We start from the raw sequence: 22841 nt of genomic DNA on the forward strand, positions 1-22841 counted from the left end.
CAACCTGAGTGCAGTTTGAGAAGCCTTTATTATTAGGAGGGGAGGAAAGAAGCATCTGCTGGCTCCAGGAGTTGGGGTGTGTGTGGGGGAATCCTTAGAGGAACAGGAGGCCCGGGAGTGGGGGGCGGTCACAGGCCAAGGGTTGGGCTCTGGGACCCCCACAGTCGGAGTTGCTGAGGCGGCAGGGCCCGCAGCGACAGCTGAGGGCCACAGGGAAGGAGACCATGGGATCCACGCCAGGCGGGCATCCAGGGAGCCGGATGGAGGCAAAGCGCAGCTCGTGGTACGTGCACACCGGCTGGGGCACAGGCGGCAGGACGGCCGGCAGCACTCGCACCTGTGGGCCAGGGGGTGGGGGATGGGGGGTGCAAGGCTATCCACCTGTGGTCAGGGCCCCCCCCCTCCGCTGAGCTCCCCCGCTGCCCTCCACAGGTCGCAGACTCAGGTGTCCAGCAGACCCCCTGTGCTCTCCCTCCCTCCCACATGCCCAGCTCAGACTCCCCAGTTCCCCAGCCCCTGCCCAGGGGGCAGGCCACCCTTCCATGCCGGCTGCCGCTTCCCATCTGATGTGGGCCCGGCCCTGAGTAACCCACCCGGAGCTGAGGTGGTGGCAGCACCTGTTCCCACTCCAGCAGGGCTGCCCCCCCCCCCACTGAGCTCACCAGGCTGGGGCAGTAGCCGGCACAGATGGTGGTGGTGAAGGTGATACAGACCGGGCAGGCCTCGTTCTCGGCAGCCAGGGTGGCGTTGATGGGCCGGCACAGCGGCCGTAGTGGCCCCCTGGATGCCCACACCCCACCCACGTTCAGCAGCAGCCACAGCAGCAGCCCCTGGGACAAGGCCAGAGTCTCAGGGCCAGCCAGACCCTTCTACCCTGAGCCCTTGCCCTCCCATCCCCCACACAGACACCTTCGGGACCCAGCTCCCCTGCCTGACATCTTCCATTCGGGACCATCCCTTCCACTTTGATCCCCTGTTCCAGTACTCAGGAGTCCCAGGTGCTCCCAACACTGCAGATTCCTACCCTCGGGCCCTGCTCCACCTGCTGCCCTCCTGGCGGGAAGCCTGCTGGCCGTCCACACCCTTCTAGAAGGAAGCCTCCTTCATCAGGTCACAGGACTCTCCCTCTTTGTGCTAGCTGTGGCCTGGATGGAGTTGCACGGTGCCTAGGGGCGTCTTACAGTCTTACCTGGAGCATCTCCATTCTCAGTGCCTCCCCTATCGTGTTTACCTGGTCTTATACTTGCAGGCTGTGGGGGCGGCAAGGCCACTGGGGGTGGCGGCATGATGGGGTAACCTGGACACTAATCTTTCCGGGGGCGAGAAGCAGAAAAGGTCAGGGAGGTGTGCAGGAGTGGCTCTGTGGAGTGCCGCTTACCCCCACTCCCTGAGTGGCTCCCACACCAAGAAGCGGGAGACGCCCAAGGTGAACCTGACTTCACGGACTCAATCCTCAAGTGCTAGCGAAGTCGTGCTGCCGTCACAGGGAATAGGCTACAGGGAGCCCTTGGCCTTGCCCCCGGCGGTGTAGCCTCGCCTCTGCCCATCACGGTGGGAGCTAGGGGAAGGCTGAAGGTCGCCCCTTCTAAGGACCCTCGAATGGTGATCCCCTGAGCCCTCAGCCCCCCTCCATCTGCCATAGACTGAAAACCACAGTGCCAGTCTAACCTCTTCTGGGGGGCGTGGCTTCAATATTGGATTCTGTGCCCAGAGGCGGGGTTCCACCTGCACGCAGACGGGCCTCCCTTCCACGAGTGATTCAGCGGGAGCCGCATCTCCCCCACACTCAGGTCCCCAGAGCCGAACCCAGCAATGGGCGTGGTTTAGGCTATTTAATTCTGTCGTGGACTAAGAAGCTCCGCCCCCTCTGTCGCAGAGGGCGTGTCCCGCCCGCGAGCCCACAGCCCCAAGGTACGTTTTCCCGGCTCAGCTCCCACCTCCCTCCCCGACCGGGACAACCCTGCGGTCAAGTGTGGGATTCGCCCCGCCCACTGGGCCCTGGCCTCCGTCTCGCTCCCACGGCATGGGCGGGGTTCCCGACCTTACCCCGCCCCGTGTGCCCCCTGAGGCCGTGCTCTCGGCTCGGCCCGCGCCCGGGGGGCGTGCCCGGGGCGGCGCTGGCGCTGCCGGCTCACGGAGGGGCCGGCTTCATGCTGCCGTAGCTGGAGTTCTCAGTGCCATAGGCCTGCGGCACGCTGTAGATCCCCGACATCGGCTTGAAGTGGGGGCCGCTCCAGGGCAGCTCCAGCGGGCAGAAACGGTCGAGTCGGAGGAGCGGGTGCAGCGGGGGTCTGTAGGACTCCTGAGCCAGAGACAACGCCCCGTGGTGTGGCACGGCTGTCGTCCCCGGATGGACATGGGGCACGCGCATCGCTGGCGGCCGAGAGGGGCGCGGCCAGGGTGGCCTCTGTGGGTCATGGCCCCAGGCCTGAGGCGCCTTCTCAGAGCTCCAGTAGGTCCGCGAGTCCTTGCGGGGATATCCAGACAACTCCTTCCTCTTGGTGAGGGAGGCAGGAGAGGGAAGACCCAGTTGGATCCTAGGGACAAGGCTGAGGTTCAGACCTCGCGTTCTGAGGAGTCTGTAGACCTGAACTCCTGCGTTTCGGGGCAAGAACACATTTGTAGGATTCGGGGACCCCTCAGGAAGGATGGGGGCTGGGGACTCCTAACCTGGATTCCTGCATCCCGAGGTCCTTAAGGGCCTGGAATCTGGAGTTTTCGAATCCTTGGGAAAGAGTATCTGGGAACCAAAGTAGGCCCCGCCCTAGACCCTTAGGGCCCCGCCCCTGGTCCCGAACCCCTTCTTGGGCAAGCGGCAGGTTTCATATTCCTGAGAGTCGACACTAAGGATACCTGGGTGCTAAAAAAAAAAAAAAAAGGTGCGGTTTGGGGTCTGAACTTCTGGTTCTTGAGCGTGCGGGAGCTGAAGGCTGAGGCTCCTGAGTCGGACAAGGGGGAGCCGACACCCGGGTTCGGCGTCGCACCGGCCTATGCTGGGGGCGGTGCCGAGCGAGGACCCAGGCTCACTTTGGGTAGGCCCGGAAGTCCTTGGCTGAGGTGGTCAGATAGAGCTGATGACGGTCCAAGACGCCCTGGTCAGATACCGTGAAAGACCGGCCGGCCAGCTCGGGGTTCTTTGTCCAGGCGATTAAAGCCTGAGGAGGATCCGGGAAGGACAGAATGAGCTAGAAAGAGGTTTCATACCGCACTGTAGGCCCTGGGTCCCAGACTCAGGATCCCTTCTCCTTCGACCCAACAGCCCTCACACCCGCCCCCGGAATCCGAATCCTTCCCGACCAATCGCAAGCCAGCGCACTTTAGCTTCGCTCCCCAAATCAGAACCCTTATTAGGGTTACTCCAAAATCCAAACGTGCGGGTCATCGGACACAAAGCCCAGCCCCCAACCACAAAAACAAAACAAAACAAAAAAAAAACCTTCCCAGCTCCGCCCCCAGACTCCTGGCTTCCACCTCCCGCCACTGGAATTCAGCCGCACGTCCCGCAACCGTTCCCCTTAGCTCATCCCCTCGGGGAAAGCCTAGCCCCGCCTCCCGACCTGGGCTCGGAAAGTTCAAGACCCGCCCCCACGTACCGTCCGCCGCCGAGCTCGGACCCGGGCCTCAGAACCCCCCTCCCAGCCCCGCCCCAGGATTCACTGGTTGTGGCCCCAGCCTCAGAGGTGGGATTTCGGTCTCCAACCCCCTCCTTCTCCTGACCCTACCTCAGAAGGTCCAAGCTCCACTCCCAGACTCTCTAACCTGATTCCGTCCCAGACCTTTTGGCCACGACCCCAGACTCAAAATTCTCCACCCCAGGGTCTCCTAGCCTGGTCCCTAGCTTCAGAGCCCCTCCCGTCCCGCCCCAGGCGCTATGAGCTCTGTCCCACGGCGGCAGCGGGTCTTCTCCGCTACCTGGGAAGGGCCTTCGCGAAGGTGCTCCGCAAACTCCAGGGGCTGGGGCCCGACGTAGAAGGTGGGGCGCTGCTGATCCGGGTCGGGCCAGCCCGTGTACTGCGCCCTGGTCTCGCTGCACTGGTGCTTTGTGATCAGCGGGAGGCGCCAGCCGCTGTGTCTGAGCTGCGGGAAGGCGACGCGGGGATCCACTGTGAGGGCGCGCGGTACTCCAGGGCGAGCCCCAGCTCCGTCCCCTGCGGACCTCTGCATCCCAGAACCTTACCTTTTCTTCTAAATCCTTGATCCCCACAGTCCGCGTGGGGTCCGAAGGCTCTGGGGCCCTGGGCTGTGCGTAGGGCCCGCCGTGGGTCTTAGGCACGTAAGCCGAGCCAGAGGTTGTCTCCCATCTGCTGATGACCTCGTCAAAATCCCAGATGTGCAAATCCTGCTGTGCGGCCGGCGGCAGGGGCTCCGCGACCGTGGACTGGGGAGAAGGACGTCAGCTAAAACGGTTCAAGTCCAGCCCGCGAGCCCTGATCTCTCCCAGTCGGTCCCCAACCCTTTGCTCCCTCCAGGTCCACGCATCCAGGTTCCCCGGCCCCTCTTCTTTCAGACCCGGGACTCGGGGACCCTCCTCCTTCAGTCAGAGAGGAGTCCACGCCCCGAATCCACTTTTCTCTCAGCAGGTGTCTGGACCCCCAGGCCTCTCCTGCAGACACGGGAGCCTGGGCCCCCAGTCACCTCCTGGCCAGGAGCCTAGCGTCCTCTCACCTGCACAGTGGGCGGGGGAAAGGGCACAGACGGGATAAGGCGGTGGGCGACACCACTACTGCTGAGATGCCCGTTGGGCCAGGAGCCAGGCACCTCGGTCCCAGAGACTGGGGGCCATGGGGGACCGTAGCGCAGAGCCAGGGCCCGACCCGCCATGGTCCCACCCCTGAAGCCACGCAGGGGCAGGCTTGTTGTTGCTGTTGCCCCAGGTAACAGAACCCGCCCCCCCCGCCCCCGAACTCAGCCAATGGAAGGCCTGCAGGTGTGCGGATGGTTGGATAGAGAAAGAGACCCCAGCACAGAGGGACAGGGACTTTGAGGGAAGGGCACAGAAACTCAGAGAAATGGGGAGGGGAGTCCCAGAGAGAGAGAAAGGGAGAGAAGGGCAGAAAGAGGGAGGCGGGAGGAAGGGGGAAGAGAAGCTCAGAGTTGCAGGGAATTTTAGAGACACAGAGACTCCAGGTTGGGGGAGACAGAGACCCAGAGGGGGAGGAGGACAGAGACCACCCACCGCCATCAGGGAATCCATGAGAAACAGCCCCCTTTCCTACAGGGTCCCAACTCTCTTAGCCCCCTCCTCCCTCTGCCAGTCCTGCCTACCTCAGGGGTAACGATTTCCAGACTTCCCCAGGGCTCTCCCTCCCTCCCTCCCTGTGTGCGCTGAAGGAGTCAGCCCGGGGCTTGGGCTTCGTCTGTCCTGCCTGCCTTTGATTTGGTTGAAAACTTCCACCTGGATATGGGGGTGGGTGACGAGGGAGAGACCCACAGACACATACACAGGGAAATACTTAGCAAAAAGAGAGGGGAGGGGATGTCGAAAGAGCTTTGATGAGAAAGACAAGAACGGGTGAGAGACAGTGAATGAGAAACAGAGAGCTACTGACCCAGGGACAAGAGACAGAGAGGGAGGTGACAAAAAAGAGTGGGAACCACAGACCTAGAAACACAGCGACGTAGAAACAAAGGCAGCCAGACCCGGCCCAGCCCTGCCACCCCTACCCTTCGCAGGGGCCCAGTCTGTGTTGGCGGCGGGGGATGGGGGATGTCTATGGTTTCAGTCTTTAGCCTAAAGCTGGTTCTAAAAGAATGTGTGTGTGTGTGTGTGTGTGTGTGCGCGCGTGTGTGTGTGCGCGCGCGCGCGCGCGCGCGTTGGCAACCGGCTTAAGATATGGACTGGTGATACATGAAGGGGTATCCTGAAGGTGTGGGGTCTGCCCCTGACTTCCCTTGTCACTTCCTTGCCTTAAAGACATTTTGGTCAAGCCTCTGCCTTCTCAGCTCCCACTAGCTCATCCCACTAACCCATTCTTCAGATGGGGAAAACTGAGGCTACCTTCTGCAGCCTGGCCCCTGGTCCTACTGAACCCCTCATTTAGGTCTCTGGGGCCATTTCTCCTTTTGGATTTTCCTGGCCCACTCAAAGCCTATCACTGTCCACATGACCCCTGATCCTAGCCTGGAGTCAGGTCAATTGGTCAGAACCTTATGCCATACTCAATGTTGACAATTCTAAGGTCTATTTCTTTCCCAATATGGGGTAAAAGTTGGGACAGAAAAGGAGGCAGAAACCTGACACCAACTCCCCAACAGTGTTAAATTACTCTCTAGCATCCTGACCTCTTATCATTCAACCTTGCTTGTGCTCCTTCTGTGATGGGTAGCTCACTGCCTCAAAACAGAACATTCTAAGCCAACACTCGCCGCATATGACCAAGTAAGATTTCTCATTCAAATCCCAGCCCACAGCTAGTTGCTTACGTGTCCGTTTTTACACTCCCCCACCCACTTCTTGACATATCACTTCCTTGTCATTCTCTCCAGGGTGAGCAAGATGTCCTCTGAAATCAAGTGGTTAGCAACTTAGAAGCTGAGGTTCCTCTGATGGTTAAATCCACCAGAGTTGATCTGAAAAATTGTGTATTAGTGTTGATAAACAGTAGACACTCAGAAAATATTGGATATTATCATCATCATCACCCTCAAGTTCATCCAGAAGAACTCCTATTCATCCTTCAAAACCCCATTTGTTTTCACCACCTGTCTTGCATCGATTTAGCTCTCCAACTCAGAAAGCTGTGATTTTGTGACCATTTCACAAGTTCCCAAACCGAGGCCCAGAGCAGCCAGGCCGCCCCTGAGGTCCCTCAGCATCCAGCTGTCTTCTTCCTCTGCCTGCCCAGTTCCTGAGCATGGGCCTCAGGCCCGACCAGTCCGGCTGAGGAGTGTACAGACGCACGCAGTGTCAATTCGAATCCATCGCCAGCCTACACGGCCCTGGGCATCAGCGGTCAATGCCCGCACGTAGGACTGCTTGGCCTTACACTCAGACACCCAGTGCCTCCGGTCTACACCCCGGCACCCACCCCCACCCCCACCAGGGCCACTTTCCTCGGTGGCGCTGTCAGCCTTGCAGCGGGTCTCAAAGAAGTACTGGCGGAGGGGGCTGCCTCCAGCTGCAGGAACCTCGCCCAGCACCTCCACCTCACGCCCACGCAGGTCCACAGCTGTCCGTCGGTCTGTCACCCAGCCGCTGACCGCATCACACACAGCCAGCTCTCCCCGGCGACTTGCTGGTGCTGTCTCGCTCACCCCTCGCCGACTGCGGTTGGCGGGGCTGCCTGCTGGCTCCCCAAAGGCCCCGGCCTCCAGCAGGAAGAGTAGAGGGGGCCCAGAGGGGGCACCCCTAGACAGGACTACTCGGGGGGACAGGAGGTCCCACTCAGGGGCTAGAAATGGGGGCAGTGGTAAGGGTGGGGGATGGGGCTCCATTGGGACACTGGGGAGAAGGAATAGAAGGAGGATGGGGAGGGAGCAGGAGGGGCTGGGGAGCATCTCGCTGAGCACCTAGAGGATAGAGAGGGAAGCCGGGGTTAGAGATGAGGATAAAAACTTAGTGGGGGAGGGGGGCAGAGGTTGGGAACTCCAGGGGGATCTGAATTCCAGAACCAGGGGGAGGCCCTTGTTCTAGAACCTTGGAGGGACCTTATATGCTAGGACTTAGATAACACCCAACTTCTAGATTAATCATAATTATTCCACTACTATTGCTAATAATAGCCAACAAGCCAGCAAATGGAGAAATACTGGCTCAGAGAGGTGAGCCAGATCACACAGCCAGCAAATGCCAGAGTAGGACTTGAGCCCTGTCAGAGCAACTCCCCCCTGCATCCTACCCCTACCTACAACCCTGAGGGACCCTAAGTCCTACAGCCTAGAGGAGGTTTGAGGTTCCAAAATTCTGAAAAAAGCCATGTTCTGGTATCCTAGCAAGACCCAAGTTCAGCTCAAAACTGCCGCTGAGAAGGCAAGACATTTCCTCTCCTGTGTGGGGCCTCAGTTTCCCTGTCCAAGAAATAAACCAGGGGGGACACCGGGGTGGCTGAGTTGGTTAAGCGTCCGTCTGCCTTTGGCTCAAGTCATGATCCCAGGGTCCTGGGGTTGAGTCCTCCCTCAGGCTCCCTGCTCAGCGGGGAGCCTGCTTCTCCGTCTGCCTGCCACTCCCCCGACTTGTGCTGGCTCACTCTCTCTGACAAGTAAATAAATAAAATCTTAAAAAAAAAAAATGAACCAGGGGCTGGGAGATAGTGGTGAGGGTGTGGATCCTATAGTTTCTCTGCAATATTCTGGAAGTCTGTGGTTCTGGGAAAGTGGTGTGGAGAGAAGTGGGAAGCAGCAGGTGGTTACCAGACCTGTCAGCACCTCCTCCACCTCCAGGCTCCAGTGCTGGGGGCCCCCAGGCTCTGGGGTGCCCCTGTGGGGGACACAGGTGGTCCCCTCTTTCCTGACATCTCGGGAGAGGTAAGGGGCAGCCACCTAGGGGAAAAAGGGAACAGGCAGGTTGTGTGGGCAAGTGGGGGAGGGAACCTGAGCACTCCCCTTCCCAGGATTCCTCTTAAAGTGTAGGGTACCCAAGAGGCAAGGCCGCGCCCCCTTCCCGGAGGCCCCTTCCTTGACCAGGTGATGGCTCCTGGCTGGGATGGGAAGCAGATGGGGGAGGTGAAGGGAGAGGCGGGTGTGTGTGGGGGGGGAGGGGGCGGGGGGATAGAGGAGGCTGGAAAAGATTACATCCTCCACGGCCCATTCATCTCCCAGACAGGGCGGGGGTGGCGCTGGTCTGGACACCCGGGTCCCTGAGGGCCCACACTCAAGAAGCCCTGGGTCCCTGAGGCTGCTTCCTGGAATGTTCTATTCTCACAGGACAGGCCGGGGCCCGTCCAAGACTTCTACCGCACATACCTGGAGTAGCTGCCTGCCTTGGCTCCGAGATGGGGAAATGGAAAGAAGGCTGTGAAGGGACCCAACTGCGCCGATCCAACCAGGACCAGAAGTCGGCTACCTCCTCCCTCAGACCAGAAGTCCCGGTTCCCTGCCTCCTCCTCCTCCAGGAGGTCAGATCCCCAGCTCCCTCCCTCCCATGCTGGAGTCCAGGCGCCCAGCGCCCTCCTCCCTCAGACCGAGGAGTCCAGACCCCCAGCGCCCTCCTCCCTCAGACCTGGGAGTTCTGGAGTTCAGGACTCTCTTCCCCAGGTATCCAGAATTACGTACTCCCAGCCCCCTTCTCCCAAAGAGGATTTGGGCTGGGGGTCTGGTCTCCTGAGATCTCGCTGGGGGTAAGCGGCTGCGTATCTGGAGGACTCCGCTCCTGCCTCAGTTTCCTCCGCCAAGCCCCGCCCCCGCTGGCCCCGCCCCCGTCCCTCCCTACCCGGGGGCAGGGCGACCGGGACGCCGGAATCCCGGGGGGGAGGAGGCGCGGAGGCTCTTACCTGGGGCGCCCTCTTCGGCTCCTCCGCTGCCCCGGGCGCGGCGCGGCTCCTCCTCCCGCTCGCTGGCTGCAGGGACGCCCGCTCGCCCGCCGGCTCCTCGCCGCACACTCTCCGGAGGGCCCGGGCGGGGGCGGGGCGGGGCGGCGCCCGACGGCGGAGGAGGGGCCGGGGGGGTCCCGCCTTCCACGCGCGTACCGAGACCTCGGCAGCCCGGCCTGGCTCGCTCAGCTCCTGGCCCGCCTCAGCCCCGGGAGGCCAGGCGCCAGCCCCCTCCTCCCTCACACCCAGTAGTTCTCACCCCCAGCCCCTCCTCCCTCAGACCCGGGAGTCCCGGGCCCCCAGCCCCCTCCTGCCACAGACCCAGGAGTCAGGACCCGCCCCCCTAGCCCCTCCTCCCTCAGCCCCGGGAGTCCTCGCCCCCAGCCCCTCCTCCCTCGGACCCGGGAGTCCTCGCCCCCAGCCCCTCCTCCCTCGGACCCGGGAGTCCTCGCCCCCAGCCCCTCCTCCCTCGGACCCGGGAGTCCTCGCCCCCAGCCCCTCCTCCCTCGGACCCGGGAGTCCTCGCCCCCAGCCCCTGCTCCCTCGGACCCGGGAGTCCTCGCCCCCAGCCCCTCCTCCCTCGGACCCGGGAGTCCTGACCAGCAGCTCCCTCTTTCCTTCGAGTCCGGAGTCTGGGCCTGAGATTTCTTTGCATTCTTTTGCCAACTAAGTGTCAATCTCTGGGCAGATTCCCACCCTCTGCTCTCATCCCCACTTTCCCAGGAGCTCAAGGCCAGACATTAACCAGCTGGACTTGGGCAGTGATAAGACCCGAGGCCCTGGGAGACAGTGGATATGGGGGGGTCCTCCCACAGAGTCCTCTCCGCTGGAATTTCCTGGGTGGGGACTCGGGAGAAGGTCTGTCCTGAGCTCAGATAAGAGAAATTCAAGGTATTATTGGACTTGGAGATAGACAAGGATTTGATGTGGGAACACAATGACCCGCTCAGTGAAAAAAAATGAATAGTGACAAAGGGAGATGGGAAAGGCACAGAAATGGAGAGAAGGGGGGGGACAGAAACTCAGAGAGAGGACAGATACTTGAGAGAATGGGACAGAATCCCAGGAGGGGGGACAGAGACCCAGTGAGAAGAGAGAGACCCTAAGACAGACTGAGGTCGGTTGGAGTTGGAGTCCCAGGCCCTTCACCCCTCCCCCGGAGCTATTTCAGTAGGAAAGGTGATACCTACCTTGGGAGGGGCGGGGGGTCATCCCATACCCCTCCCTCAGCCTAAATATAGCATGGCAAGGTGGCAGGAAGGGTGTCCCCGGATTAGGGTGTTCCCCTCTCCTTTTCCCCATCCCAGCCAAGGCAACGTAGAAGGTTGTAGAAGGTGGCTGTGGGTTGTTTATTGAGGGTGGGGGAGGGGCACTTCCCCATCTGAGGGTCCCCTCAGGTCACCTCCCTGACCTCTCCACACTCCCCCCAACCCCCGCCGCCATTCCTAAGCAGCCAACAGGTCCCACCCCATTCCAGAGAGACTCTATATGACTTCTAGTCTCAGATGGGGTAGTACAGGTGAGTTTTCAAAGAAAAGTAGAACAGTTTGTGCACGCCTCCTCTTTCTTTGGGTCTCTGTCCCCTCTCCCTCTCCGTCTGGGCCTCTACCCCCCTCGCTCTCTCTGGATCTCTGACCTCTCCTCTCTGGTTGCTTTCCCAGCCTCTGTGGATCTCTGTCCTGCCCCCGCAGGGGTCTCTGACCCCCTCCCAGGTCACTGCCCTCCTGCTCTCCCTCCTTCCCTGGGGGGTCCTCTCTCCAGGTCTTGGCCCCCTCTCTGCATGTCTCCCCTCCTCTTTGGGTCTCCATGCTGGGTCCCAAACTCTGTGTCTGCACCGTGAGGGGGGTCTGTCTCCATTTCTGTCTCCAGATGTGCCTTTCCATTTCCGAGGGAAGGGACCACCTACAGATTCTCTGGTTTTCGACCTTTATAAAACTCTTCCCACCATCTGTACCTTCTTCCGTCGCTCTGTATAAAAAGGGGGTTGGATTAAATTGGGCACTTCCAGACTGAATTCCTTAGCTGCATTTTGAGTTGCCAAGGAGGACTCCATAGATGTGTGTGTCCCTCAAACCAGGTTCCTTCTGATGTGCCACACTGCATCAAAGTAAGATTTCATTTGACTCAAAAAGGGAGGGGGGCAATAGCTAAAAATAACAACAACACCACTCTGTAAACCACTGGCTTTAATGAATGAATACAAGTAAAGTACTTCGGATGATGCTCAGGCACATAGGAAGCCCCGTGTGTTAGGGATTGAAGCCTGCTCTCCTTCCCCCTCCAAACGCCCTTTTAGTACTGTAAGCCCTCTGAAAATGTTTGGCTTCCTGCCCTTGGGTCCCACCCTCCCCTCTGAGCCTCAGTTTCTTTGTGAGCAACGAGGCTGGAGAATACCAGCAGGCTGATGGGACAGGTGGGGTCAGGCAGCCTGCCATAAATCCTCGCTCGTGGGGATGTGCCACGAGACCCTGGGAAGCCACTCCCATGCTCTAAGACTCTGGTTGCTCCCCTGGAAAATAGAGTGGGCTCCCCAGTTTGTCTGACATCCTTCCTGAGCTGTGGGAGGATAGGGTGGAGCTCCCTGATTTGGGATCTCTTTGTGATTCCATGGAAGAGAGACTGTGTATCTCTTGGGTTCAGAGGCACTGACTTTTTCTGCCTATTCCTTCTTTGGTTATCTTTCTCGGGGGTGCTCTGGTCTGGCTCCAACTCTGGTGTCTGTCCCTCTCTGGGTGCCTGACACACACCCCCATCTCCATCTCCCACTCTTGGTCTCTGTCTCCCTTTCTCTTTGGAGTTTCTGACCCCCTTCCTCTGAGTCTCTGTCTCCCCATCTCTCTGGATCTTTGTCTTCATCTCCTTCTCCCTAAATCTCTCTTCCTCCCTCTTTGGGTCCTTGTTCCCTCTTCTCTGGGTTTCTGTCTCTTTCTTTCTCTGAGTCTTTATCACTCCCGAGGTCTCTGTCCCCTCATTTGGGTTTCTGTCCCCCCCCCCACCCCCATCATGCCTGTACAAAGTAGTTTCTCTCCCTTTCCCCTTCCCTTGTGGCTGTGACCTCCATGGTTGGAAGCAAAACTGTAGGGAAGGACAGCTAGAGAGGGTATGAATGGCAAAATGAAGCAGGTGTGGAGCAAATGGAAGGAGTGTGTACCTCTTCCTAGCTCACCCGGAGGCCCTCTGCATGAACAACTGAATCAAGGGATCCAGCACCCAGCCCTGCCCCTTATAGTAAGTGATGCTGGGCAAGTCAGTTCAGTTTGTCTCGCAGGGTCCATAACACCACACTTGCCTCCTGATGCATGATTCCTCCCCGGTGTTGTTATTCTTGGGTCCTGGTGCTACCACTAAATGCAAAACAAACCAACATGGCCCTATGGAGTCCATATGCACAGTCCAACTCAACCTAACATTCCTACAGGACTCACAATGACACAACTCACCTCAGCATAGCCCTACAAGACTCACATGGTTATACAGTTCAATATGATTCATCTCAGTGTAGCCCCCAACACTTCCAGCAACATGACTCTACACAATTCAACCCAACAGAACCCTGGAAGACTCATACTGTCATACGTTCCAACCCAACTTAAACTAACGTGACCTAGAAAGCTCACATTCAATCACTTGACTCTTCATATTTCTACGTGACTCACAAGTTCACAGAATCTAAAATAACACAGCTCTAGAAGAATCGCGAAGCCACACAATTTCCAACATGTCTCCACAACACCATGCATGAACATGCACACAGTCCCAACAATGCCGTGGGTGACCACCTAACTTGATCCAAAATGGTCCTAGGGGACTCATAAAGCCACAGAATCCTGCACAAGGCAATTGGACAAGACTCACCCAGACTCAACAACACAGCCCAACCCAATGAGGACCTAAAAACCAAAACTATGTAATCAAATCTATCTCAACACTTAACCACAAAAGGCTCCATAAGCCTTGCACAGCCCAATGCAGTATAAACCAATGGAGCCGCCCCATCAACTCATTATAACTCACTGCCATTCACCGTCACTTAAGGAAGCACCCACAGGAGCTACCAACCACAACTCAAGACCCAACAAGACTCAGTGTTCCCCAACTCAGTACCACTTAACCTAGTTCTTCCTAAACCCAACCCCCTCCCCCTAACCTTCCCTCCCTCCCTCCCTCCCTCCCTCCCTCCAAGGAAACGTAAGGTCCTACAGAACTCAACTGTCCCTCACACTTCGGTGACCATGTGTTTCCCAGGGGGTGCCCAGAGTGGAGGTGGTAGCTCAGGCATCTCTCCATCCATCAATCCCCCATTGACCTTGCCCTCCAGTGGGCCACAGGGCTGCATGTCCACATGGCTGTACATCCCAGCCTCTTCGCCCTCTGTCTCCCGGTGGTAAAAGTAGCTGAAGTTGGAGACAATGACCGGAACGGGCAGAGAAATGGTCAGCACTCCAGCGATGGCGCACAGAGAACCCACTATTTTGCCACCCACAGTGACGGGTGCCATGTCTCCATAGCCAACTGTGGTCATGGTGACCACCGCCCACCAAAAGGACTCAGGGATGCTGGTGAAATGGGAGTCTTCACGGTCGACCTCAGCAAAGTAGACTGCGCTGGAGAAGAGGACCACACCGATGAAGAGAAAGAAGATGAGGAGACCCAGCTCACGCATGGAGGCCCGTAGTGTCTGGCCCAAGATCTGCAGGCCCTTTGAGTGCCGGGACAGCTTGAAGATTCGAAAGACGCGCACCAGTCGGATGACTCGTAGGATGGCCAGTGACATGGCCTGCTGGCCCACACCCCGCTGCCTGGCTAGCTCGGTGCCTAGCGCCACAAAGTAGGGTAGGATGGCCACAAAATCGATGAGGTTCATCACGTTCTTGAAAAAGGCTGCCTTGCTTGGGCAGGCCGCCAGGCGCACCAGGAGCTCAAAGGAGAACCAACAGATACACAACGTCTCCACCACAAAGAACGGGTCATCGAAGGGCATGCGAGACAGGGGTCCAGGCACTGGGCTGGAGCCATTCAGCCGAGCGGGGAACTGCAGGGAGGAAGGGGTTCAGAGAGGACCACACCAGGGCTGGGACACACTGGAACAGCCACATTTGTGATTTAAATGTCCAACTACTTCTGTACAAATTGGTCAGGAGTCATTGCCCCCAGGCCTCCAGTGACCCAGCTGTCCTAGATTCCTTTCCGGAACCCTAGGGATCATGCCTGCGTGGCTCACTTTATAGTCCCCGATCCTTCACTGGTGGAGACTCCTGAAATGGTGCCTGAGTGAGGCTCCATCTCTTCTTCCTTCCCAAAGCCCCACCCCCGGCTTTGATTTTCCAGATGGGGGAGGGTCGCCACCCAGGTCCCACTTCCTTGCGCTCTGCCCTCCCTAACCCCAGTCCAGACTACAACGGCTAAAGACCTTCTTTGTACACCAAACCCTGGGGCCGCTGCTCTCAGGGCCCTCAGCCTGACTTTATCTGTGACAGATTCTTCCTACCTCGGCCCTCTTGTCTCCAGCTCCCTCAAGTTCCACTCTCACCACCTCCAGCCCATCTTTCTATTGGTTACTGCCAGCCGCACAGACCCCCGATTTTTCAGTCTCTCCACCCTCAGTTTCATTTCTTAACGTCCCGGTCTTCCTGCCCTCCCGCCCTCGACAAGCCATTTTCTCACCTGTCTCAACCCCGCCCTGCAATAGGGAGGTCCTCCTAGTCAGACCCTCAGGCCCCGCCCCCATGAGGCTATCCCTTCTCCGCCCCCAGCCCGCCTTTAAAAGGGTAGATTCCTTCCCACCCCCGCCCCCCCGACCCCAGGTCAGGCCCTGTCCCTGCGCTGTCCACCTCTCGAGCCCCTTGCCCCACCTACGACTGGCCTGTCTCCCAACAAGCCCCTCAATGCCCCGCCCACCCACAGCCGGGCCCCTCCTTCCTGAGAGGCCCCGCCTCCCAACGCCCCCGCTCGACTCCTCCCGAGCCCCGCCTCCCTCCACCCAGGCCCCGCCCCCTCACCGGGCCAGCAGCCGCTACCGCAGCAAGCCCCGGGTTGTAGCGGTCGTCGCGGAAGTCCGGCAGCGTCTCGAGGCAGAAGACGACGATGGAGACGAGGATGACGAGCACGGAGACGACGGCGAGCACGCGCGCGGCCTGCGAGCTCTCGGGGAACTCGAAGAGCAGCCAGAGCTGGCGCGCGAAGGCGCGGCGGGGCAGGGGGCGCTCGGGCGGCAGGGGGCAGCCCTCGTCCTCGCGCAGGCGCGCCAGCGCCGCCGTGCCCAGCCCGTAAAAGGCCACCTCCTCCAGGAAGACGTCGAGCGGCACGTGCGCCGGCCGCCGCAGCCGCCCGCCAGACTGGTAGTAGTAGAGCACCGCGTCGAAGCTGGGCCGGTGCCGGTCAAAGAAGTACTCGCGGCGCACGCCGTCGTAGAAGCGGCCGCGACGCGCAGGGTCCCCTAGCAGCGTGTCCGGGAAGCGGCCCAGGGTGCGCGCCCGCGTCTCGAAACGCAGCCCGGCCACGTTGAGCACCACCCGCTCGCAGCAGCCGCACGGCGGCGGGCACCGCGGCTCCATGGCGCACGCAGCCCCGGCGACCCGCGGACGGACGTGTGGCCCCGACGCCCGACCCGGCCGGCCCGGCCCGGCCCCGCCTCGGCCGCCGCCGCCGCCGCCCCAGCCTGGTGTCCGGTGTCCACGCGTAAAAATAGCCCGGCCGTGCGGCCAGGGCGCGGGGGAGGGGGCGCCTGACCCCGGCGGGGCAGAGGGCGGCCGCGCGCCCTCTGCCGGGGTGCCCGCCCCTTCCCCCCAGCCGCCGATCCCCGCGCCCATCCGGCTCTCGGGTCCCCTTTCCCTCCGTGCCGCGTCTCTCCGGGTTTCCGTGTGTGTGTCTCTCTCGTCTCTTTTTTACGAATATCTGAGCCCCTCTGTTGGAGTCACAGACTTCCACGTCTTTCTCGTTATCTTGTACGTCTCTACGGCTGGCTGTGTCTTCGAGTCTCTGTCAAGGGATGTATCTTTGAGTATCTCTATGGCTCAGTTATCCCCGAGTTTTGCCGTTCTAGAGGACTCTGTATTTGGAGGTCTCTGTCAGTTGTCTGTGTCTTGGTCTCTCTGGATCTCCGTCTTTGACTCTTGTTTCTTAGGGGCGTGTCTCCATTTATCTCTGTCTCCCTTGGTCTCTGTCTCTCCCCTCTGCCGGGATCTCTTCTCATTATCTCTTAGCCCTCTGTGTCCCTGTCTCTGGGTTTCCCTGGGGCTCCCCTTGGGTCTCTTTCCCCGTATTCCCGAAGTATTGCGAGTTTCTGTCTCAGGGTCTCCGGAGGACTCAGGGTCTCTGGAGTCGTATCTCTGACTCTCTTTCTGACCACAACTGTAGGTCGCCTCTGCCACTGCCCTGGTGCTTGCCCCGTCCTGGAGATGCTCCAGCAGCTGCAAGCCATGATCACGTGCGCCCCACACCCCGTTCCTCGCCAAGGTCTCCACCTGTATTCTAGGTCAGACATTCGGAGACCCAGTGAAGCCTGAGCTGTAGCCCTGGGTAGAGCAGAAGGAGGCCGGGCCCGCCAGGAACAGGTGGAGGGTGGGCTGGGGAGATGACGCAGGGTCACTCGAAGGGACTAAAGGACAGACAGACGATGGCCTTCCAGCCACCGGTGTCCTATGACACCCGCGTAAAAATAGCCCCATCTGATGGGCTTGGGGGGAAGTGGTGGGGATTGGTTACCGGGGCTCAGGGGAGTGGGGGGGGTCCCGAGCGCCCTCTGCTGGGCAAGTGCAGAGAAACACGAAGGTTATGACTCCCTGGGAATGCTGGCGCCCTTTCTCTTCTGTCTGCAATTTCTGGGAAGCTCTGTCACCAACCCTCTGGATTTCTGGGTCCCTCTCTCCGGGTCTCTATCCTCCCTTTGTGTGTGTCTATGTTTATGTCATTTTCAGAGCCCACAGAGAGACCCCTATCTTTGTGGGTCTCTGAACTCTGTGTGAACTGGTCCCTGTCTTCCTGCCGCCGACTTACACCCTCCTACCTGCAATGGGTGTGCCTTCTTTCCGTTTTTTTCTTTCTTTCTTTTTTTTTCTCCTTGCTGTTTCCAGACCATCCATTCTTCCTCCCTCAGCTCCTCTGACTTTTTTTTTTTTTTTTAAGCTCTACACCCAATGTGGGGCTTGAACTCACAACCCAGAGGTCAAGAGTTGCATGCTCTACCGAGCCAGCCAGGCGCCCCCTCCCTCGGCTCCTTTGAAGCTCAAGCTATCCATGGACACTTCCCATGCTCCCATACTGAACTTATCCCTTTCTCCCTGGCCACTCCTGCTCTTTCATGGAAGATTTTATAAAGATTTATTTTTATTTTTATTTATTTGAGAGAGAGAGAATGAGAGACAGAGAGCACGAGAGGGAAGAGGGTCAGAGGGAGAAGCAGACTCCCTGCTGATCAGGGAGCCCGATGCGGGACTCGATCCCGGGACTCCAGGATCATGACCTGAGCCGAAGGCAGTCGCCCAACCAACTGAGCCACCCAGGCGCCCCTCATGGAAGATTTTAGATCCTGGCTCCCTATCCCTCACTCTAAAGCTACTGTCCTAATCCTTAGTGATTTCATTATCCCCACAGATGATCCTACTCAAACCTGACTTGTAACTGGATTGTCTTTTCCAAAAAGGAACCCATTTCTTGTCCTACATGGTAATCCTGAATCTTGCCACTCCCTATCTCGTGGAGACCATGTCCCCAGGTTTTGGTGACTCCCCCAACTAACTGACGACCTTGGAAGGAACACCATATGATTTGCGAGGTTGGGTCATGAAAGGCAACTTTCGGCCCCACTCTTTTCCTTGAGACACTTGCACAGGCCAGGTGGTGAGGTTCATGGGGAGAGGACCCTAGGTTACTGGCCCTCGGCCCTGGCTAAACTCACACCTGTTCACTAGCATCAACCTTGTGAGCGACGATCTGAAGGAGCACATCCTCCTGCCCCATCCGGAGCATCCTGCTGATGCTCCTGGAGCAGAGATGAGCCCTCCCCTGAGTCCCCTCCAATCCCTGCCCGGATTGCAGACGAGGAACCGAAATAAGTTATCTTTGTTGTTTTCAGCCATGCAGACTTTGGGTGGTTTGTTACAAACACTGTGGCAATAGATAACCCAAACAGGGCCTCTTGGTACTCCCGAGCCCATCATTTCCAACGATCTTGCTCGCTGCCCTACCCCAGCCATCTATCTCCTTTCTTTCTTTCTTTCTTTTTTTCTTTCTTTTCTTTCTTTCTCTCTCTCTCTCTCTCCCTTCCTTCCTTCTTTTTTCTTTCTTTCTTTCTTCTTCTTTCTTTCTTCTTTCCTTCCTTTCTTTTTTCTTTTCTTCCTTCCTTCTTTCTTTCTTCCTTTCTTTCTTTCTTCCTTTCTTCCTTTCTTTTTCTTTCTTCCTTCCTTTCTTTCTTCCTTTCTCTCTTTCTTTCTTTCTCTCTCTCTCTTTTCTTTCTTTCTTTCTCTTTCTCTCTCTCTTTCTCTCTCTCTCTTTCTCTTTCTCTCTTTCTCTCCCTCTCTCTCTTTCTTTCTTTCTTTCTTTCTTTCAACGTTTTATGAAGTTGCAATTCACATACCGTACAATTCAACCATTCAACCTGTATGACACAGCGGGCTTTTCATGTATTCGTAAGAGTTGTGCATCCATCACAACTTGAGGACATTTTTGTTAACCCCCAAAGAAGCTCTGCACCCCTTATCTGTCACTCAGTCGTACCACCTGCTTTCATGGTCATACCTTTGTCCTTGTCATTTACCAGTAATGACATTCCCTCCGAACTTTGTTTTTATCATACCATGCTCCCTTTCCCCATCAACTGCATTGAAAAACTTTCAAGCCTGCCCACCAACAATGCATTGATCCTGTTACCCTTTCATTACCTCTGGCTCCCCCCACCTTGCCCTCCCTTCCCTCTTTCCCCTGCTGCCACTATTCCATGGGACACCAATAAAATATCTCCCTTTGGGGCACCTGGATGGCTCAGTCGGTTAAGCGTCTGCCTTCGACTCAGGTCATGATTCCAGGGTCCTGGGATCGAGTCTCCCTGCTCAGCTGGGAGCCTGCTTCTCCCTCTCCCTCTGCCCCTCCACCCTGCTCATGCTCTAGCTCTCTCAAATAAATAATATCTTTAAAAAAAATTCCTCACTTTCCTGTATCTTTTTTAGATTTTTTTAAATGTTTATTTATTTATTTGAGAGAGAGCGAGAGAGAGAGCATGAGCAGGTGGGAGGGGCAGAAGGAGAGGGAGAAGCAGACTCCCCACTGAGCAGGGAGCCCGATGCGGGACTCGATCCCAGAACCCTGAGATCATGACCCAAGCTGAAGGCAGACGCTCAACCGATTGAGCCAACCCAGGTGCCCCACTTTCCCATATCTTAAAACTCCCTTGACTATGACCCCCTCCAGGGCACTGTTGTAGTCAAACTCTAACCCTGGTAAATCCTTCTCTCATCTACTCTGTGCCTCCCTGCGGGGTGGGGGGCAGGGGGGACTTGGGGGGGGCTGGACCCTACATCCCAGCCCCGCCTGCAGCTCTGCTGCATGTCCCTCATCAGTGTACCCTCTGCTTCCCCAAGCTGGAAAAGGCAAGCAAGGAAACGAATTCTCTCCTGGAGCCTCCCTCCAGGAGGAACACAGCTCTGCCGTAGGCCACTGGCCACCAGAACAGAATGAGAATAAATATGCATTGTTTTAAGCCACTAAATTTGTCCTAATTTGTTACAGCAGCAATAGGAAATAAACAGATTCTTCCATTCCTCCGTACCATTCCCTTCATTCCCACCTTATAATAACATCTTCGTTTGTTACTTTATTTTTTTTTAAGATTTTATTTATTTGAGGGGCGCCTGGGTGGCTCAGTCGTTAAGTGTCTGCCTTCAGCTCGGGTTGTGACCCCAGGGTCCTGGGATCGAGCCCCGCATCGGGCTCCCTGCTCGGCGGGAAGCCTGCTTCTCCCTCTCCCTCTCCCCCTGCTTGTGTTCCTTCTCTCACTGTCTCTCTCTCTCTCTGTCAAATAAATAAATGAAATATTTTAAAAAATAAAGATTTTATTTGAGAGAGAGAGCACGTGCATGCGATTTGCAGGGAGAAGCAGAGGGAAGGGAGAAGCAGACTCCCTGCTGAGCAGGGAGCCCATCATGGGGCTCGATCCCAGGACCCCAGGATCATGACCCCCTAGCAGAAGGCAGCCATTTAACTGAGCCACCCAGGCATCCCACGACCTCAAAATTTTTGAAGAATACTGGTCATTTATGTTGTTGCCTGCCTCTCCATTTGTTTATCTGGTGTTCTATCGTGACTGGATAGAGTTTATAGAGGGTTTTTTTTGGGGGGGGATACCACAGAATTGAAATTCCCTTCTCATCATAACATATTGGAGGCACATGATATGTCTTACTGCAGGTGATGGCAACTTGGATCACTTGGTTAGGGTAGTATCTGCTGGGTTTCTCCACTGTAAAGTTATTATTTTCTGTCTGTAATTAATGAACATTTGGGGTAGCCATCTTTTTTGTTCCGTCAACTTTACAGAGGTTGAGTTGACATACAATAAAATTTACTCTTCATGGCCAACATCTACAGGGTCAAGTAACTGCCAGTACAAATCAAAACACAGGAAAGTGCTAGCACTCCTTGAACGTTGCCTCCAGCCCTGCCCTTTGTAGTCAACTGCTTCCCTACTTCCAGCTCCTGGAAACCACTGCTCTGTTTTCTCCCCCCTGCCCCATCCCTACAGTTTTGCTTTTTCTAGAATGTCAAATAAATGAAATCATACAGTCCAGAGCCTCGGGAATCTGGCTTCTGTTGCTTAGCATAATGCATCGAAGATTCATTCCTATTGTGTCGATCAGTCAGAACTATTCCAAGCCATGGACGGATGCTCATTTGTTATTCCATTCGTTTGAGTTCTATTTCGTTTTTTGGCGATTATGAATAAAGCTGTAATAAAAATCCATGTATCTGGTTTTGTGTGAACATGTTTTCAGGTCTCTCGAATTATTAGCTAAGAATGGGCTTGCTGGGTTGTGTGATAAGTGGATGCTTAACTTTTTTTTGCCATCAGGAGACAATTGTGTCATAAGTTGTGCTATCTTAATATCTTTTTTCTTTTAAAGATTGTATTTATTTGACAGAGAGAGAGAGCGCACAAGCAGGGGGAGCAGCAGAGGGAGAGGGAGAAGCAGGCTCCCCATTGAGCAGGGAGCCCGATGCGGGGCTGGATCCCAGGACCCCGGGGATCATGACCCAAGCCGAAGGCAGACACTTAACCCTCTGAACCACCCAGGCGCCCCAGGAGAACACTGTAAAAGAAAACTTGCTGGGCGCCTGGGTGGCTCAGTCGGTTAAGCATCTGCCTTCGGCTCAGGTCATGGACTTGGGATACAGCTCCTTGTTAGGCTCCCTACTCAACGGGAAGCCTGCTTCTCCCTCTCCCTCTGTCCCTCCCTCCCGCTCGTGCTCTCTCTCTCTCTCAAATAAATAAATAAAATCTTAAAAAAGTAAAAATAAGTGAAGAAAACTTTCTTTCTACCCTTAGCAAATACAGGAGAGCTTGAATCTGCAAGTCAGAGCTAGAGAGTTGGAGCTATGCCACATTGGAATAGATGCTTTCAAGACGAACATACTGATAAGATAGTAAAGAAAGATGCTGATAAAGTTTTCTTTCTTTTTAACAATATTTTCTAATTCCAGTTATTGGCAAAGAGTTCTGGCATCAGTGAGTGGCAGCAACACTGTGGCGAGCATCTGCATTGCGTGGAGATGTAGATTGGGACTTCATCCTTGGATTTAATAACAAGCTAATGTTAAAATCTTCTTTAAACTTGGCATTTTGAACTAATTTCAGACTTACAGAAAAGTTGCGAACATAGCAGAGTTCCCATATATCCTTCACCCAGCTTCTGCAAAAGTCGCCTTCTTCCATAACCATAGTACAATTGTTTGTTAGGAAATATAATACTATTAACCAATAATTCCACAAACTTTACTTGAATTTCAACAATTTTCCACGAATGTTCTTTTTCTGGTTCATGATCTAATCCAGGATCCCGTGTTGCATTTATTTGTCTCCTTAATATCCTCTAGGAGTTTTTTGTTTTGTTTTGTTTTTGCTTTTTAAGCAAGCTCTGTACCTAAGGTGGGGCTTGAACTCAAAACCCGAAGATTCAGAATCTCATGGGATCTGGGCACCTGGGTGGCTCAGTCGTTAAGTGTCTGCCTTTGGCTCAGGTCATGATCCCAGGGTCCTGGGATCGAGTGATCAAGTCCCACATTGGGCTCCCTGCTCGGCGGGAAGCCTGCTTCTCCCTCTCCCACTCCCTCAGCTTGTGTTCCTGCTCTCGCTATCTCTCTCTCTCTCAAATAAATAATATCTTA

General features: G+C 56.5%; 4 protein-coding genes across 7 annotated transcripts; all 4 read right to left on the reverse strand.

The window, feature by feature from the left end:
• Positions 1-15: 15 nt before the first annotated feature.
• Positions 16-1204, reverse strand: LOC113936329 (luteinizing hormone subunit beta). Its single transcript, XM_027619382.1, has 3 exons — positions 1190-1204; positions 663-866; positions 16-337 (listed from the first exon to the last, which is right to left on the reverse strand). Exons 1-3 carry the CDS (start codon positions 1202-1204, stop codon positions 95-97), a joined length of 462 nt encoding a protein of 153 aa, XP_027475183.1. The 3' UTR covers positions 16-94.
• Positions 698-4831, reverse strand: LOC113936143. 2 transcript variants are annotated; one of them, XM_027619125.2, is made up of 6 exons: positions 4666-4831; positions 4178-4378; positions 3913-4077; positions 3028-3155; positions 2047-2537; positions 698-830 (listed from the first exon to the last, which is right to left on the reverse strand). In XM_027619125.2, the coding sequence occupies exons 1-5, from the start codon at positions 4819-4821 to the stop codon at positions 2132-2134; spliced, it is 1056 nt and encodes a 351-aa protein (XP_027474926.1). In that variant the 5' UTR covers positions 4822-4831; the 3' UTR covers positions 698-830; positions 2047-2131. The 2 variants fall into 2 exon arrangements, with proteins under 2 accessions (XP_027474926.1, XP_035581096.1); XM_035725203.1 differs by having other exon boundaries at positions 3028-3185.
• Positions 4832-6578: 1747 nt separating this feature from the next.
• NTF4 (neurotrophin 4) lies at positions 6579-9615 on the reverse strand. 3 transcript variants are annotated; one of them, XM_027619563.2, is made up of 3 exons: positions 9429-9543; positions 8355-8478; positions 6579-7509 (listed from the first exon to the last, which is right to left on the reverse strand). In XM_027619563.2, the coding sequence occupies exon 3, from the start codon at positions 7495-7497 to the stop codon at positions 6862-6864; it is 636 nt and encodes a 211-aa protein (XP_027475364.2). In that variant the 5' UTR covers positions 7498-7509; positions 8355-8478; positions 9429-9543; the 3' UTR covers positions 6579-6861. The 3 variants fall into 3 exon arrangements, with proteins under 3 accessions (XP_027475364.2, XP_027475365.2, XP_027475366.2); XM_027619564.2 differs by lacking the exon at positions 9429-9543 and adding an exon at positions 8902-9037; XM_027619565.2 differs by lacking the exon at positions 8355-8478 and having other exon boundaries at positions 9429-9615.
• Positions 9616-13672: 4057 nt separating this feature from the next.
• KCNA7 (potassium voltage-gated channel subfamily A member 7) lies at positions 13673-16036 on the reverse strand. Its single transcript, XM_027619315.1, has 2 exons — positions 15467-16036; positions 13673-14499 (listed from the first exon to the last, which is right to left on the reverse strand). The coding sequence occupies exons 1-2, from the start codon at positions 16019-16021 to the stop codon at positions 13684-13686; spliced, it is 1371 nt and encodes a 456-aa protein (XP_027475116.1). The 5' UTR covers positions 16022-16036; the 3' UTR covers positions 13673-13683.
• Between the last annotated feature and the right edge of the window lie 6805 nt (positions 16037-22841).

Source organism: Zalophus californianus, chromosome 17, assembly GCF_009762305.2.
Source record: "Zalophus californianus isolate mZalCal1 chromosome 17, mZalCal1.pri.v2, whole genome shotgun sequence".
Lineage (NCBI taxonomy): Eukaryota > Metazoa > Chordata > Mammalia > Carnivora > Otariidae > Zalophus > Zalophus californianus.